Genomic DNA, 12,410 nt, shown 5'->3' with positions numbered 1-12,410 from the left:
AATGTTGGAAGTTTACTTTCTTTACTCTTCCTTCATTACATAAAGATCTGAAATACACTCATCCTTTGCTAAAGCCATGCCAGCTTTCCGAAGTTTAAACCAACATTACTGTTCTACAGACAATTATAGGATTGTCTACAGACAATATCCTATAAACACTTTCAAGTGCCCTTCTCAAGCCAGAGCCAGGATGTGGAGAGATCGTAGATGCCCCCTACACTGCACTCTGTGTACATACTGCACTCTGCAGTCTTTGGACCCATAAGGGATGGTCTACTTTCAGCAATGCCCTGCAAAACCCTTGTTGTTAACCTCCACAGAGATGATGAATCACAGAATTTCTAGGTTGGAAGAGACCTCAAGATCATCGAGTCCAACCTCTGACCTAACACTAACAAGTCCTCCACTAAACCATATCACTAAGCTCTACATTTTCTTTTAAATATTTTTTTCTACATCTTCTTTTAAAGACCTTCAGGGATGGTGACTCCACCACTTCCCTGCGCAGCCCGTTCCAATGCCTAACAACCCTTTGAAGGGAAATCCATGGGAGGGAATAGGGACTTCCATACAGTGCCTGCCAGCAGTCAGCCACTACATACATTATGGGTAAAATTATCCAGAACTAAGAAGGACCTGGCACTTCCTGTCACTGCCCTTGTCTCCTTCTATCTTCTGCTCAGGTCCTTCTGTCAGGAGCACAGCCCAGCCCAGACAGAGCAGGCACAACAGGACGACGGGGAAACCTTGTGCGTCATTTGCCTGGAGTGTGTAGGAGACAAGCTCTCCTACCACACCATGGTGTGCCCCAACTGCAGGCAGGCATGGTTCCACCAGGGCTGCATCCAGATATGAGGCCCTTCCAATGCTCCTCAGGCATGGCAGGTACCTGACAAAGGTGCAGCACTCACACTGCTTGTCTGTCCCTCTTCTGCAGCAACAGGCTTTCCATGCTGGGCTGCTTTGTGTCCAGTGCCCCCAGTGTAATGACAGAAAGCAATTCCTCCCAGAAATGTCTACCCTGGGGATCCAAGTCCCCACCAGGTTGGTTCTCCTCTGTGCTTCCAATGTGCCCCACAAGACAGACGAGCCATGCTGGGCAAGGTCAGAGGCTCTCTGCCCAAGCTCTTCCACCAATAAGTGTGAGGGGAGGGGAGGTGGACCCCTAGGCAGGGTTGGCCCAGGCCCCAGGAACTCATCCTGCTGTCAAGCAGGGTGCTTGTGGATATCCACCAGGAAGGAATTTACTCTTCCCAGGATTTGCCTGATTTTTTTTAATTTTTTTTTTTTATTTTTTTTTTTTCCGAGATCTTGATGCAACTTCTTGCTCAGAAACACATCAAATTGTACATGCCTGCAGTCTCACTCTTCCAGATCCCTATGTTAGGATGTGCAAGGAAAGCTTCTACAAAAGAGCACAGGAAGACAAGGGCAAGTGGAGAAGGCCACCTAAGAACTTGGCACAGCTTCTCAAAGGAAGCCCTTCACAATAGCCATCAGCCCATTAAATGCCCATCTCCAGCTGCCTGCAAGAGTACAGAGGCACAAAGCCAGGCAGGAGCCTCAATTAAGGAGCCAGATGAAGGGACAGCCAGCCCAGGCCTGTTCCCTGGGAGTCCCTAAGAAGCTTTCAGTCCCATTGTTCACCTGTGATTTCTATCAAGGTGAGTGAACATTATATCTGTTAGTGAGAGTGGTATGTGTGTGTCTGTCCCATGACATATCCCACGTTGTCAAAATGGTTTATGTGTATATATGTAGTGTATATGTGTGTGTCCCTACTGGGAATCCATCTTCAGCCTCTTCACTGGTTGGACCTGGGGCACTGGGAGCGCTTGCACCGCAAGATGGCAGCTGCCTGCTGCAAGGAATCCTTGCAGCTGTCAGTGTGCTGCCGGCAGGCCTAAGAGGAACCCAGCCAACACTGGGCCCAGAAAAGCGTAGCAGCCACCCTCTTCCCTTTGAGGAAGCCCAGCCCCAAGTGCCCACCCAATCTCCTGTCCCATGCTCTTTAGACTTCCCCCACCTTATCCTGGGAGGGGCCTGGGGTGCCGCCATTTTGTGCATCCTGTGACATGATCTATGTAACTCAGCATTTGTTTTGGCCTTTTTTTCATGTCAAACAATGATGGAAGTTTACTCTTCCATATCTTTTTGCTGTTGTTGTTGTTTTGGGTCTCCATTACAGTCTCCAGCACACAGTCAGATCCAGCTGATCCCGGTAGCACCATCCATGCAGCACTGTCCCACAGCTCCCTAGCTCGTGAGACTTGGGGCTCCTGATCCCCAAGTGATTGTGCTGTGAGCCCAGGTGCAAGACAGGGGAGAGGTGATGGGGAGGGGCATGGTGTGACTCCTCTTGATTTACCCTAAAGGTATGGAAAAATACTGGTGTCTCAACCACTCCCAGAAACAAACAAACAAACAAAAAAACACCTCCAAAACACTTTGTTTCCTCACAGAGGCGCAAACACATTGCTTATTGGCTTGTCTCTGGGCAGCAGTATGTCCCTTTGGAGCCAGCTGAAACTGGCCCTTATCTAACAAGGGGCAGTTACTGGACTCTTCTCACAGAGGCCACCCCTGCAGCTCCCCACTACCAAAACCTTACCATGTAAACCCAAAACACACACCCATGTGATAAAGTGGAATTTTGCATAGGAAGGGGAAATCAAAATAACAGGACTTTATGATCCACCAGCATGCTCCACTGCTAGATATCCAGTCTCTTAGGGTACTTTCTGAGCATGTTCAGGTGGAAAAATGTACTTGCATCTGCATGTACATGAAATGGCAGGTTTATGCTGTACCATTGGTGTTCCATCAATGTGCCCCTCCAGGATGTTTAACTTTAACAACCCTGAACATAACTGGAAAAAAAGGGATGCTCAAACTTCTTAAGCTGCACCCAAATGGGTAAAAAGAGTCCTAGCGCCTGATCACTATATCTGGGAAATTAAAGCAGTACTTTCATTTGGGGACATTTTTGCTCCAAGTGTGCATCTACAGAGACACCAGTTTGAGAAAATTTGATGTGGCAGGTATGTGTTCTGAGTAACTGGACTGCACATGCTTTTGGAGAAATGAATTTACAAGTTCAGCAGGTGTTGAAGGTGACCTTACAGAACTGTTTGGCTCTGGACATGCTGTTTGTCAAAGAACAATGTGTATGTGGAGTGCTGAACAATAGAGTTGGAGAATGCCGTGTTATTATACACAATGGTAGGACCACAGTGGAGGAAGCATGCCCACCAGAAGATGTGAGAAATTGGGTACAAACCAGGAGACCTGTTCCAGTCAGTGTTGCCAGATGAATGGAAAATGGATTGGAACCTTGCCTCACAGGTCTTGACTCTGCTCAAAAAGCTCAGACTTAAGGGATGGTGGAGTTGGACAGTGGAAGCTCTGGTGATGCTTTTGATAATACTAATCAGCCTAGCTATTAGCTTTCCTATAATAAGGTGCCTGATTGACCACTTACTCTCTCCTCTCTCTCCCTCACTACTGTGTGTTCAAATCAGCATTACTGATGAGGACCTTCGAGTGTCTGAGCCATGAGTAGTGTGGGGGATGGTGTGAGGTGGCCATTGCCCCAGAAGCCAGATGGGACATGGGGAGGGGCCTGGTGTCACTCCTTTTGATTTGCCCTAAAAGGTATGGAAAAGTACTGGTATCTCAGCCACTCCCAGAGCCGGGGCCAATAAATGGGGGCACATACAGATTTGCAGGGGAACTCATTCCACACTGCCTAGCTCTGTTGGCAGATCCCACGCTGGATCCAGGACTGGTGACCTGTCTTTCTTTCTCTCCTTTCCTCTCTCCTCTTTATTTCTTTTTTCCTCAGATCTGCCAAGTATGCTAGGCCTACCTTGTTTTCTCCTAAAGCTGCATAGCTCTGTTGGATATAACTGTGTTGAGAGCACCAACATTAACAGAACGTGTTCTCTGTGTTCCTATGAAAGTTGATGTTTATGCGTGGACCCTGAGTGTTCTCTCACTGTAGTCCACACTGAGGGGAGCTACGAATCTGAGTCATTCCCCCCCAAATCCTCGGAGGTGGGACATGCAGCTGGCCAGGCCAGCCAGGCCTCAGCAAATAGAGTTATAAATGAGAAATATGGATGAAAGTGAACTTTGTCCTATAATAAAATTCTGGTGTATCATTGTCTGTTCTTTGTACTTGGTTCACTGAAGCACCTGTATTTTCAGCTTGTAGCCATTGCTTCTTGTCCTCTTGTCACTGGGCACCACTGAAAAGAGCCTGGCTGTAGCCTGTTTGTGCCCTCCTTTCAGGTATTTAGAGACATGGGTAAGATCCCCTCCAAGCCTCCTCTTCTGGGGCTGAACAGCCCCCAGCCCCAGCCCTCTCAACCTTTCCTCACAAGACAGGAGTGCATTTTTTCCCAGGCCTGGAGTCTTCTCCACTGGTTTCATGCAGTCCCAGGCTGGGAGGCAGGGCTGGAGGAGCCACTGCCTGCTGGGGGTTGAGCCCTGGGGTGGGGGAGGCAGACGTGATTCTGATGTTCGCTGCCTGGGCCTGGGGCAGCCCTGGGCAGGGGATAAGGGGCTTGATGGTGCCTGTGGTAGGAGCAGCAGGTGCCCAGGCCTCAGGGTGCAGTTCCTGTGCTGGAGACTCATCCTTCTTCCTCCACATAGTGAGCAGAGGACCATCTGGAGAAGCCCCAAGACTGCTGGAATTGAGTTTTGCAAGTGTTTGCTGCCAGATCACTGTATCTGTAATGAAGCGCAGGGCCCCTAACACGAGGGAGAAAGGTGAGAGTAAAGTGATCCCATACCCCTCTTTGGCTGAGGGCTGGGCCAAGGGAATTTCAGGATGGTCTGTGTGCTCAGTGATTGTGGCCTATGCTCTTCCTTCTCCAGTGTGTGTGCTGTGTAACCGTGCTGATGAAGACCCAGATATTTATGGTCAAAAAAGTGAGAATCGTGGTCTCTGCACTCATGAGAATTGCGTGGTGAGTTTCCCTCGGGTTGCCCACAGACTTCTTTTGGTTCTACAGCCTGTCTGTCCCCAGCCTGGCAGGATCAGGGTGTGGGGCTGTGCTCAAAGGCCGTGTCCTGCCCAGTCCCTCTCTCAGCACCATCCAACACTAGCTGTCCTGGCCTCACCCACCTAAGAAGCTCCTGGGATGTCCTGTTTTTCAGCATCTGGCCAGTGGGCTTTCTTCAAAACAAGCAAGAAGCAGTGAAGTGTACAACATCCTCCCTGAGGATATCCAAAGGGTAGTGAAACAGGCAACCAGGAAGGTAAAGACCACTAAGGGGCATATGGAGTGTGCCAGAATGAATTTGTGGGAAATTAAGCTGTTGCTTGGGAAGGAAATTCTGGTGTTTCAGTGAGCTCCGGGAAACACAAGTTGCAGGAGCTTCATAGTGGCTCCAGCACAAGCAGAAACTGCAGTCCACAAGCTGGATCTGCAGGATGTTACCCAACAGTGGCTGGATATTCACAACCTTGACAAAGGCAGGGAACAAGCCTTGGGGGCTCTGAGCATGTCCCTGAGGTGGTGCTGCTGTGCTCTTTGCAGATGTGCTATGTCTGTGGCGAAAGGGGAGCCACCATTACCTGCCAGCAGAAGAGGTGTAAGCACAGCTTCCATTATCCCTGTGGCAATGAAAATGGATGCATCTCCCAGTTCTTTGGGCAGTACAGGTAAAGGATGATGGTCCTCATGCTGGGCCTCCTTTGTCTCTGTCATCCACCTGCTAGCACTGGCTAGGCAAACAAGGAACCTTCTTGTTGTGCCCTCTGGGACACCTTCAAGTGCCTTTCTTGAGCCAGAGCCAGGATGTGGAGAGATCATAGACGCCCCCTACACTGCTCTCTTTGTATGGGAGCCATGCAGGATGGTCCACCTACAGCAATGCCCTGCAAAACTCATGTTGTTAGCCTCCACAGAGATGATGAAGACAGAAATCCATGGGGAGGGAACAGGAAAAGGAACTAGCATACAGTGCCTGCCAGCAGTCAGATGCTACATCCATTATGGGTAAAATTGTCCAGAACCAAGAAGGACTTGGCACTTCCTGTCAATGCCCATGTCTCCTTCTATTTTCTACTCAGGTCCTTCTGCCAGGAGCACAGCCCAGCCCAGACAGTGCAGGCGCAACAGGATGGGGAAACCTTGTGCGTCATTTGCCTGGAACGTGTAGGAGACAAGCTCTCCTACCACACCATGGTGTGCCCCAGCTGCAGGCAGGCCTGGTTCCACAGGGGCTGCATCCAGGTACGAGGTCCTTCCAGTCCTCCTCGGGCATGGCAGATGCCTGACAAAGGTGCCACACTCACACTGCTTGTCTGTCCCTCTTCTGCAGCAACAGGCTTTCCATGCTGGGCTGCTTTGTTTCCGGTGCCCGCAGTGTAATGACAGGGAGAAATTCCTCCCAGAAATGTCTACCCTGGGGATCCAAGTCCCCACCAGGTTGGTTCTCCTCTGTGCTTCCAATGTGCCCCACAAGACAGACGAGCCATGCTGGGCAAGGCCAGAGGCTCTCTGCCCAAGCTCTTCCTCCAGCAATAGTGAGGGGAGGGGAGGTAGGACCCTAGGCAGGAATGGTCCAGGCCCCAGGAACCTATCCTGCTGAGCAAGTAGGTGCTTGTGGATATCCACCAGGAAGGAATTTACTCTTCCCAGGACTTGTCTGAAAGTTTTTTCCGAGAGCTTGAGTCAATTTCTTGCCTCCATGCTCATATGGGGCAAAGGGAGCCCCTGCTTCCTTCCTAATTTTCTTCTGAAACCCATGAAGCATTGAGAACAGACCTGCAAGGTCATCTGTGTTTGGAAACACGCCAAGTGGTTGCATGGGCCTCCCAAGGTATCCCCAGTGCCCAAGTGTGCTGCTGTCATAGTGGCCTGAGGAGGTTGAAACGGGAACCCAAAGGGCAGGATATCCATTTCTGCCTTATGCCTGGTGCAGGGCAGGCTCATGACCATCTTTTTCTTCACATGCAGACAACCAGCATGGGAGGCAGACAGTGACTTCTTAGATATGTACCAAAGGCATAGCCGCTGCAATGCCAGCCAGTGCCATTATGCCCAAGGAAGGGAGCAGGCAGAAGAAGAAGGGTGAGTCAGCAAAAACACATCAAATAGCAGATGCCTCTAGTCTTACTCTTGCCAGATCCCTACGTTAGGTTGTGCAAGGAAAGTTCAGCTGCGTATCTACAAAAGAGCACAGAAAGGCAATGGCAAGTGGGGGAGGCCACCTAAGACCTTGGCACAGCTTCTCAAAGGAAGCCTATCACAGGAGCCATAAGCCCATCAAATGCCCATCTCCAGCTGCCTGCAAGAGTACAGAGGCACAAAGCGAGGCAAGGACCTCAATTAAGGAGCCAGATGAAGGGACAGCCAGCCCAGGCCTATTCCCTGGGAGTCCCAGAGAAGCTGTCAGTCCCGTTGTTCATCTGTGACATCTATCAAAATGAGTGAACATTATATAAGTTAGTGAGAGTGGTATGTGTGTGTCTTCCATGACCTATGTGGCCAAAATGGTATATGTGTATATATGTATCAGAGAATCACAGAGTCATCTAGGTTGGAAGAGACCTCGAAGATCATCGAGTCCAACCTCTGACCTAACACTAAACTAACAAGTCCTCCACTAAACCATATCACTAAGCTCTACATCTAAACATCTTTTAAAGACCTCCAGGGATGGTGACTCCACCACTTCCCTGGGCAGCCCGTTTCAATGTCTAACAACCCTTTCGGTAAAGTTGTTCTTCCTAATATCAAACCTAAACCTCCCCGGCACAACTTTACCCCATTCCCCCTTGTCCTGTCACCAGGCACGTGGAAGAATAGACCAACCCCCACCTCACTACAGCCTCCTTTAAGGTACGTGTAGAGTGCGATAAGGTTGCCCCTGAGCCTCCTCTTCTTCAGGCTGAACAATCCCAGCTCCCTCATGTAGTGTATACATGTGTGTCCCTATTGGGAATCCATCTTCCCCCTCTCCACTGGTTGGACGTGGGGCATGGGGCTGCTCAGCCTCGTCTTTCTTGGGCTATCAGCTCTAGTGCAATGTATTTTTCTCCATCACTTTCTTTGCAAAGAGTCTTGCAAAGATGTGGACAGGGAGGCTTTCCAGGGGCTGAAGAACAGAGAAAGGGACAGCCCTTTCTTAAGACCATGCTGAGCTATCAGGGCACACGGCACACCCCTGCTACCGCTAGCCAAGTGGTGGAGACTTTGCCCTGACTCTGGAGCTCACCCAGGGCTTTGCAAACTGGGACTTGTGGTTGGCTTGGGGGCCAGCTCAGGGAGCTCTGATGGTAAATCCCTCACCCAGGTCCCTTTGTAGTGCATGGCTGTCTCCCTGGTGTGACAGCCAGCCCTGACTGCCATGCTCACCAATGCGGTTGTTTCCCCAGGCCATGGTATCTGCTGCTGTGCTGCTCCTGTGCTGCCACGGGCACCCACCGACGCTGCTCTGCCTTGAAGGACAGCACAGTCACCTGGGAGTGTGACAGCTGTGCTGGCCTGGGCACTGGTAAGAGGAGATCCTGGGTCTTCCAACGGGTTCCCTTTATGCACTGGGTGGGGTTGGGGTAGGGCTAGGGTGGGAATCACAAAATGTAAGTTATAAATGAGATGGAAGGAAGAAAGTGAACTTTGTCCTATAGTAAAGTTATGGTGCATCATTGTATGTTCTGTGTACTCAGTTCACTGAAGTCACAAATTCAGTGGGTTACTGACAAATGTCCCTGTTGTTCTCTGCACTGGTGGACTAATGGTCTAATAGCAGACAGTGGGTCAGTTTGTGACAAGTTCAGTAGTAGAACTCCAAGCCATTGGCAGAAAGAGTGTTCAACTCATCACAAAAGCTGTTCAGGTTGGATTTCAGAACAATCCTTCCAGATTCTTCCAAACATCTCTGTTTCTCCTGCATCAGTTCTTAGGAACTATTTGTGTGCTTCACAGTGTTGTTTAAAATCTGGGGTTGAGGATCTGGTGATCCCAGAAACTTATTCAGGTTGTTCCTGCAGCAAAATTTACCAAACTGTTTGGATGAGATGCCTGCAGATAGTATTGGCTGCCTCTGTAGATTCAGAAATGGTCCCCACTGACTGGTTCTCCTAGTCCGTGTGTAATTTCTGAGGTATGTGCCTCCTTCTAATGGAGAAAAGGTCTCCTGCCTCTCGACACCTCCTTGTAAGGGGGTGTCGAGAGGCAGGAGACCTTTTCTCCATTAACACTAGTGACAGGACCCGCGGGAACGGGGTTAAGCTGAGGCAGGGGAAATTTAGGCTGGACGTCAGGAGGGGGTTCTTCACAGAGAGGGTGGTTGCACACTGGAACAGGCTCCCCAGGGAAGTGGTCACTGCACCGAGCCTGTCTGAATTTAAAAAGAGATTGGACTGTGAACTTAGGCACATGGTCTGAACTTTTGGGTAGACCTGTGCGGTGTCAAGAGTTGGACTTGATGATCCTTAAGGGTCCCTTCCAACTCAGGATATTCTATATTCTATTCTATATTCTATTCTAAGATTGTCCTTGAAAAATGTCATGGCAATTTCAGGATATTTCATATGCTACATTTTAGACCAGTGGCCTGGAGATGCTTGGATTAGTGTGTGTGGCACTGTTAGGGATGTACTTAACACCTCTGATGTGTCTTAATAGTCATTGCATGTTCATGAAGTCTGCCTGTCCTTTTTCCCAGAAACACCACAGCCTGACAGGTCTCCTTTCTTGGCCTGCTGTGGGCCCTGAAAGGACATGGCGGTTTTGTCATCCTTTTGCACTCTCCTTCAGGGACTGTGCAATTTTTGTGTGAGTCAGCAGTGCTCTGTGCTAAGATCTGGCAGAGCCAGCTGTGCAGCCACACAACGGTGGTGGCCAAGCCGAACTCAGCAGACCTGACAGTGTCCGTGAGGTTCTGCTGCCTACTGGCCTCCATCTCCTTGGTCAGCAAAGGTCCTCATGGGTCAGGCAGACATCTGCCACCAGAGCACTGCCATCCTCATGCCTGCCTCACGTGCAGAAGGTGGAAACACAAAACATGTCCTTGCTTAGGCAACAAAAAACAGAGCGTCTGTGCTTTGCAGGGTGCAATAGCTGACTCTGCATCTGAAGACATCTGTCATCTTTGCTTATATGTCTAAATTAACATCAGTCCTGAATGCTTCATGATCCAGGTCTGCTTTCCACAGCTGTCCCTGTGATGTGATCTCTCTGTGCAACTAAGCATTGCGTTTGGCCTTTTTTCAAGTCAAATAATGATGGAAGTTTACTTTTTTTACTCTTTGTTTATTACATAAAGATCTGAAATACACTCATCCTTCGCTGAAGCCTTGCCAGCTTTCCAAATTTTAAAACAACATTACTGTTCCATAGACAATTAAGGCATTTAAATAATCTCTGTTATAGCCCTGAGCCCTCCATGGAGCTCTGTTTGTGTGTAGGGTGGGGTCAGTGGAGCCTGTCTTCCTCCGGGTTGGTTGAGGGCAGCACTCAGAAGTGTGGGGTCGTGTTGCTGATCTCCTGATTCCTGTTACAGCCTCCAGCACGCAGTCGGAGCCAGCTGGTCCCAGCAGCACCATCCCTACAACGTCATCCCACAGCTCCCCATCTCCTGAGACGTGTGACCTGACAAGCCCAAGCACAGAGCCGTCCGCTCACAGATAAAGGAGGGACAACAAACACCTATGGGGAAGCCTGATCCCAGTCCCAGTCCCAGCATTTGCCCTGTCTCCTGTCCTGTACTCTTGACTTCCTCCTCCTCCCTCCTGGCCTGGGGTGCCACCATTTTGTACCACCCAAACGCTGTGCTCACAGCCTGCCCCATGACTGGCCAGTAGCACCAACCATTCCCTGAGGGTGTCGGGAATTGCAGAACAGGCCATCCCTGCCCTCTGCATGCCCACAACAGTCATTTCTGGCATACCCCATGAGGAGTCATGCTCTGCTGACACTGTCTGGCTGCTGTTGTTTGGAGCCATCATAGCCATGATCCCTGATCACCTTCTGTGTGGCTGTGATTATCTCTACACCAGTAAGTGTTCCTACTTGTCAGAATATATACATCTTTAAATACAAATTTTTGGTGGCTTTCTACGATGGGGTTACAGCATCAGTGGAGAGGGGAAGGGCAACTGGCATCATCTACCTGGACTTGTGCAAAGCATTTGACACTGTCCGCCATGATATCCTTGTCTCTAAATTGTAGAGACATGGATTTGATGGATGGACGACTTGGTGGGTAAGGAATGGGCTGGATAGTCGCACTCAAGAGTTGTGGTCCACAGCTCAATGTCCAGGTGGAGATGTGGTGTTCCTCAGGGGTCAGTGTTGGGACCAGTGCTGTTTAACTTCTTTGTTAAACAAAGTGACATGGACAATGGGATGGAGTGCACCCTCAGCAGCTTTGTTGATGGGACGAAGCTGTGTGATATGGTTAACACACTGGAGGGAAGGGATGCCATCCAGAGGGACCTGGACAGGCTTGAGAGGTGCACCTATGTGAATCTCATGAAGTTTAACAAGGCCAAGTGCAAGGTCACACATCTGGGTTGGGGCAGTCCCATGGACAAATACAGACTGGGTGGATTGAAACCAGCTCTGATTTGGCTTTAAACTTAGAAAGGGTAGATTTCAATGAGACATTTGGAAGTAGTTCTTTCCTGTGAGGGTGATGCGGCACTGGAACAGGTTTCCCAAAGAAGTTATGGATGCCTGATCCTTGGAAGTGTTCAAGGCCAGGTTGTATGGGACTTGAATCAACTTGGTCTAGGGGGAGGTGTCCCTGCCCATGGCAGGGGTGGTGGAATCAGATGGTCTTTGAGGTCCTTTCCAAATGAGACCATTCTCTGATCTTATTTAAAACAATAAATGCCTGCACATACACACTGATTTTAGATAAAGATATACATCATATACATGCAGGGGCACAATGATATAAACCATAGATACATCCGTAAAAAACATCCACATTAAATTAATATCTGTAGGAATGCAAGTGGAGAAAGAAAAAAAAAACAAAAAACAATAGAATTAAATCTTAGTAAAAGTCCACCTCATGGCCCGACTTTACGTCTTCTGGACCATCCCTAACACAGTGGGGATGAGGGATGCTCAGGTGGGCACCCAAGGTCAGGACACAGACATTAGAAGGTGTCTGGGGGCTGTGAGCCCATACTGGGAGGCCACTGAGGGACCCTGTGTGACCTCTGCCCCATGCAATGCAGAGGCCAGCCCTGTAAGATGCAACAAGGAGACCCCCATCCAGACCGTGCATCACAGAACAGCTGCCCTTTATGACCTCAGAAGTTGTGTAGCATTTCAGCTCTTACTTGAGGGCAGCAGCAGCATGTTGGCAGACGTGTCCAGCACCAGCCCCATGAGCCACAGTGAGAGGCAATTCGGCCATCATGACTTTTTTTTGGGTGA

At 49.6% G+C, this 12,410-nt stretch overlaps 1 protein-coding gene across 7 annotated transcripts; it reads left to right on the top strand.

Annotated features, from left to right (window-relative positions):
- The first annotated feature begins 3,617 nt into the window (after positions 1-3,617).
- LOC311443132 (PHD finger protein 7-like) lies at positions 3,618-12,038 on the top strand. 7 transcript variants are annotated; one of them, XM_084533061.1, is made up of 11 exons: positions 3,618-3,787; positions 4,210-4,293; positions 4,657-4,773; positions 4,852-4,973; positions 5,164-5,265; positions 5,547-5,671; positions 6,083-6,245; positions 6,334-6,440; positions 6,972-7,085; positions 8,393-8,511; positions 10,522-12,038. In XM_084533061.1, exons 3-11 carry the CDS (start codon positions 4,740-4,742, stop codon positions 10,647-10,649), a joined length of 1,014 nt encoding a protein of 337 aa, XP_084389187.1. In that variant the 5' UTR covers positions 3,618-3,787; positions 4,210-4,293; positions 4,657-4,739; the 3' UTR covers positions 10,650-12,038. The 7 variants fall into 7 exon arrangements, with proteins under 7 accessions (XP_084389187.1, XP_084389188.1, XP_084389183.1 ...); XM_084533062.1 differs by lacking the exon at positions 4,210-4,293; XM_084533057.1 differs by having other exon boundaries at positions 4,210-4,773.
- The last annotated feature ends 372 nt before the right edge of the window (positions 12,039-12,410 follow it).

The sequence above is a fragment of the Aythya ferina genome (assembly GCF_964211825.1).
Source record: "Aythya ferina genome assembly, chromosome: 1".
In the NCBI taxonomy this organism is placed as follows: domain Eukaryota; kingdom Metazoa; phylum Chordata; class Aves; order Anseriformes; family Anatidae; genus Aythya; species Aythya ferina.
The sequence above is the reverse complement of the archived record's forward strand: the minus strand, read 5'-3'. Positions and strand labels throughout refer to the sequence as shown.